General features: G+C 38.7%; 1 protein-coding gene across 1 annotated transcript; it reads right to left on the minus strand.

Moving 5' to 3' along the window:
- Positions 1 to 1884: 1884 nt before the first annotated feature.
- LOC106881864 (E3 ubiquitin-protein ligase TRIM56) lies at positions 1885 to 4400 on the minus strand. The gene has a single exon (XM_014932382.2). The coding sequence runs from the start codon at positions 3800 to 3802 to the stop codon at positions 2906 to 2908; it is 897 nt and encodes a 298-aa protein (XP_014787868.1). The 5' UTR covers positions 3803 to 4400; the 3' UTR covers positions 1885 to 2905.
- Positions 4401 to 6025: the final 1625 nt, after the last annotated feature.

The following is a 6025-nucleotide window of genomic DNA, read 5'->3' on the forward strand; positions in this document are numbered from 1 at the left end:
TCTGGGTTCAGTCCCAAAGCCATGTGAGTGGGTTTCGTAGACGGAATCTGAAAGACCGTCGTGTGTTTGTTCCCTCTCTCACCACCGCTGCTTGACAACTGGCGTTGGTTTGTTTACGTCTCCGTAACATAGCAGTTCGCAAAAGATAAAATAAGTACCACGCTTAAAAAAAAAAAAAAAAGTAACGGGACTCGATTTATTCGAACTAAACCCTTCAAGCTGGTGCTCCGGCATGGGCGCAGTCCAGTAACTGAAACAAGAAAAGATTTATGACAAGTCGCCTCTCTTCCATGAGTTTATTTTTACGAGACAGAGAGACCCAGTACGATGTCCAACAGCAGGCTAACCTGGTTCGAGCAGGCCTAGCTTAGATGATATGGTCAATATAAAGACCTTTATATTGACTGACAATATAAAGACCTCTATATTGACTTATGGTATTGCATCGGTGTTCATTACATCCTTTTAGGGATAACCAAATATCTAAACGTATCCTGATTCTTGGCATAACTATCGGAATGGGATTCAGTCTACCCAACTTTAGTTTCATGTAGCTTTCTTAATGCGCATTTCTCGTTGAAATTTTCTTTAGATACGTTTTCGGTGGTGTACGTCACTATTTTTGTTCTTTTATTTTATCAAAATAATCGTTACTCTACACTCTAGAAAATATATATCCAGAAAATATCAATAAAAAGAATATATATTCCTCAGAAAGTTATGCAGTAACAAAACCGGGAACGGGAAGAATTATTCGAAACTAATAAAAAAAAAGCAAAAAAACTATTTCCCCCAACATAACTAATCTACCACCTAAAATGTATCTCGGAAAAATTTCTTCAAAAAGTAAGCGTTTTTAAGAAAAGTTAATAGGGAACTAAAATCCGTAGCGGGTAACATTTCTATAGTTATTGCTTGGTTGTGTAATAGGTTGGAGAAGTTTCCTTGTTCTCTGGAAGACCTTGGAATTTAAGAGGAGGGGGACAAACGATTAGATATGTCGGTCATACATTTTTCGCGGCATCAAACAGAGAATCGAAAGCTTATAGCTAAGTTGAATCGCTAGGTGAGAAGCTCTTCTGTTATATGGCAGACCGTTTTCAAAATGTTTATCACCAAAGAATGAGTCTTTGGTGTCGTTTGCAACAGTATAGTCTAATTCTCTCCCAAACTCTCCTTTAACGATAAGGAAGACTCTTAAAAGGCAAAACAAATACTTTGCTGTTCATATCCTTTCTACGTATAGGCACAAGGCCCGAAATTTTTTTTGGGGGGCGGGACTAGTCAATTACATCGACCCCAGTGCGTAACTGGTACTTAATTTATCGACCTCGAAAGGATGAAAGGCAAATCGACCTCGGCGGAATTTGAACTCAGAACGTAGCGACGGGCTTTGCTGTTGAAATATGACGAAAACATTTTCATTTACTTCGAGGCGCGGGTGTAGCTGTATGATTAAGGAGCCCGCTTTGCAATCATGTAGTTTCGAGTTCAGTCCTAAAGCGCGGTGCTTCACGCAAGTGTCTTCTACAATAGTTCCAGGCCGACCAAAGCATTGTGACTGAATTTGGTAGATGGAAACTGAAAGAAGCTCGTCGTATATGTGTGTGTGTGTCTTTGTGTAGTGTTTGTACGCCACTAGTGCTTGAAAACCGGTGTTGGTTTATTTTCATCCCCGTGACTTAGTGGTTCGGTAAAAATAACCAATCGAATAAGTACCAAACTTTGAAAAGAAAAAGTACTGGAGTTGATTTGTTCGCCTAAACCATTCGTTCCCAACCTGTGGTCCGCAAAGATAGTACTGGAGTCCGTGAACTAAATTCAAAATTCCATATATATATATATATACACATAAGGATAAGCATATTAAAGGGGATCCGTTTGAAAACTCATTTAAATAAAAAGGGTCCTTGGTAGCGAAAAAGTTGGGCACCACAGGATCAAACCCTTCAAGGTGTTTCCTCGGTATAGCAGCTGTCTAATGACTCAAACAAAAAAAAAAATTGAAAGCGATGTTTGAGAGGAGGGGAGGGTACATGTGGGTTATCCAAGCTTTTTGGTGATGTCAGCGTGGTTGGTGTTTATCTTGAACTTTCAGGTGTCAACCAATAACGCAATAGGCCCCAAAATATTTGGCTTCGAAATAAAATAATAAAAATAAAAAAAACTTTTGGGTCATTTGTAAATGGAATTTGATATTTTGTGTGTCCTCCAGCAAAAAAATTCAAACTGCTGAGATCTATCAACTTCTTCACGAAGTAGTTTTTTTAGAAATTGTTATCAGCAAAATGAAAACATTATCCAGGGAATGGTAGAAATCCTACTGACTTCCAAAAGTTTTATTACGAAATATATAGTTATAAAATTAAAATATATAAAATAAAAAAGATATATACTGCTCAGAAGATTCAATACATTTTAGCAGTTTAATAAAAAATCATTTGCTTGTTTTCGTTTTTTTCTTTTTTTTCAAATTTAAAAGCTAATATAGAAATGAAAAAATAAAAGACATATTTCAATATATCAGTTATTTTACGAGTTTTGGTAAAATAAAAATCATATTTTGTATCATTTTTTTCTTCTTCTAGTTATAAATCTATCAAATGTAACGTTTTAAAATTCATTTGCAACGAGAAAAAATAAAATAAAAATTATCCAAAATTCTCTTACCTCATCATTTTGTTATTTTAATAAGGTAAAACATAATATTGATATGTTATGTTTGTTTAAAGAAAATATAAATTGGATTTCTACAAATATATATATATATAGTTTTTGAAAGTTTCGAGATTTTGATAATTTTAAAATCGAAAGAAATAATGTATTTGTACGAAGAAAGAAAAAGAATAAAATTTGCACATCTGGTAGAGGTTGGACGAAGTTTGTTCCGATTTGAATGTTAAAATTATTTCAGAGGCAACTGGAACATTCGAATTATGCTGGATTCATATTCAGTAAAGATAAGCCTCATGTTTTCAGTGACCCACATGCACCATGGTTGAGATAATCCGTCAGACTTGGACAAAAGCAAGCTTTCCATCGAACCGTTTGGTTCTATTTTATAAATTCTGCTGGTCACTCGACAAGCTATGTAAATATTGCCATACTTGTCGAGGGTGACTCCACAAGGAAACAACAGAGGCTCCTTCGGACCTTTATATACGAATATGGCCTTGCCAAACAGGTCACAACAAATCATACACTGCAAGCCGAGGCTCCTGTCTCCGTTGTAACGAACTTCTGTTGTATAAAGGAGATTATTCCTGGTTCTAAGAGACGATGGAAATTTCACACGAAGACCTTCCGTTCCTTCACCGATGTAATGGTTTATTCGGTTTAACACTTTTCCTTCGTAATTCAGAACATCGATGTAGCCGCACATGTTCGCAACCAACCTCTTGTGGTCGATAGCATCGATATCGATGTATTCCTTGTCAGTCTGAATTGTATTGGTTATACGTAATTGGTGATCAATATATTGAATAATGGCGAGCTGACTGATTCCCTTGAGGGTGACGATAATATCCTTGGTTGGGGTCAGACAAGCGCGACGAGGATGGTGGTCAAATTCAACACTGTGTAGAAACCCACCCGATTGATTGAACAATTTCAATCGCTTGTTGTTGAAATCAATCACAGCAATATTATTATCTTCGATAGTCAAAATCGAATGCAGCCTGCAAGTATATTCATCGTCTGGCAATTCTGCAGAAAATTCTTGTAAAAGCCCAACTTTTTCTCTCTCCACTTTTGCTGTTGCCGAATCCGCCATTTTCACTTGGGACTGGCCACTTTCTCTCATATATTTTTATGAGCGACTGACCGGAAAGTGACACTGGCTGAAGTCCTGAGCGGGTGGTGAATTCGTTACCTTCTGACGTCACAAAACCTCGCTTGTTTATTCATTTATTTGTTTTGTTTTGTGTAGTGCGAACCATGTATGGTGTGACTGCTTGCACGTATGTAGATATATGTATATGTGAGAGAAAGAGAGAGAGAGAGAGAGTGGACGGTGGAAACACGTGAAATTTTAAATGACCAGTAAGTATTATCTGGACCAAAGGCTGGCGTTGATGCTGCTGGACGGCTGTTAGGGGATGTTGGCTTCAATAGCAGCAGTGAATGATTGTATGCCATCAGCAAGGCTACCCCTGTATGTCTACCTACATCCAGATGGCCATAGCAAGGAGTAAAGGAATTACTCGTGTGTGTGATTGTGTGTGTGTGCGCGCGCGCTCTTGCAATGTCACAGGGTCAAATTTTTGTTGGGAACAAATCTGTATGCATGCGTGCGTGCTTGTATGTGTGTGTGAGCCCACATATAACAAAAACTTGACCCTGTACAATGCAAGACTACACACGTGCGCGCGCACACATACACTCACATGCATATATACAAGTATATATGTATGCATATATATACATTATTGGTGTGTGAGCTCACGACGGAAATTTCACACGAGAGAGAGAGAGAGAAAGAAAGAAATGGATACAAATTCCGCCAAGGTCGACTTTCCCTTTCGTCCTTTCGGGGCCGATAAATAAAGTATCAATTGAGTACTGGCGTCGATGTAATCGACTTGCCTCTTCTCCCAAAATTTCAGGCCTTGTGCCTATATTAGAAAAGATTATTATATGAAAACTCACAGCTTATTTTGCTGGGTATGATGGAAAGTATCAGCTGTCCACTGCCAGCAGACTAAAGTGACACTTGTTGACTGATCGTGCTTCAAGAACCCTGCGAAGAATTATTGCAGTTCCAAGCAATTCTGATTTTTGCAGTTGTTCTACCTTCACACTTTGACTGATCTTTTTCAGCCATGTTGCTAGTTGAGTGCTGATACTTCCAAGTGCACCAATTACTATTGGCATCATGTCTACTCTCTTCATTGACCACAACCTTCGTATTTCCCATTTCAAATCGTCAAAGCTGTTTATTTTCTTCTTCTTTGATATGTATCCTGTTGTCACCGGAGCATGTTATGTCGATTATCATACATGTTCTTTCTTTTTTATTCACCACCACAATGTCCGGTTTCCGATGTCTGGTTGGGTGGTCGCATTGATCATTGCATCCTACAGGATTTTGCAATTCTCATTCTCGGTGTCTCCTTCTGAGGTTTGTTCATACCACGTCTTTGCTCTTTGTAGGCCGTGATTTTCACAGAACTCCCAATGGATCATTCTTGCCACATTGTTATGGCGTCTTTTGTTATTCGCGTTGTGCCATGATTATTATTGAGTGAAAGAGCAATGCATGCCATCAAAGTGATAGCAGTGCATGCCATCAAAGTGATAGCAGTGCATGCCATCAAAGTAAGACTGGGGTAAAATATACGAAGCCCATTATACCCAGCATGACTACTTGTCTGATAAGGATACACCAGGCACATGCATCACAACCATGGTGATCTCAATATAAACAGCGCATGACTTTGCAGGTGGGGACCCAGTTAGAATTTTCTTCAGGTCGAGTAGCCCATCCCGCTCAAAAGGTACCTGAATAAAGGTTGTTTAAGGATGATGAACAAAACACCCATGTTTCCAAATGTGAATTATCCAAACCCCAAAGAATTCCTCTCGACACATGGCTATGATGCTCCCCCACCACTACTTCTGCTCGTGCTCAGAGATGCACATATCATCAGCCACTAAGGAACATGCTCAACTGGTTAAGGTCAAACAACTGACAAGCAAATCTGTGGTATCAAGCAGAATATTTGCTGTAGCCCATCTTTTTATACCAAGACAAAACAATGTACATGATAGCACTTCCAATCAGTTGATTACTATTATTACCTCCACCTTAGAGAAGGCACAGGTCTTGCTTTCAGTCGTGTTCGTTCGTTTGTTTATTTGCTTGTCCATGGACAAGATATCCCAAGAACCGCTGGATGGATTCGGTTGAAACTTTCAGGGACGTTTGGCCTCATGACTGGCACGAACTGATTAGATTTTGGGATCGATCCGATACCGGACAAGGATTCTGGATTATTTTTCCTGTTTTTTTTTTTTTTTTTTTTTT

The sequence above is a fragment of the Octopus bimaculoides genome, chromosome 12 (assembly GCF_001194135.2).
Source record: "Octopus bimaculoides isolate UCB-OBI-ISO-001 chromosome 12, ASM119413v2, whole genome shotgun sequence".
Taxonomy (NCBI): Eukaryota; Metazoa; Mollusca; class Cephalopoda; order Octopoda; family Octopodidae; genus Octopus; species Octopus bimaculoides.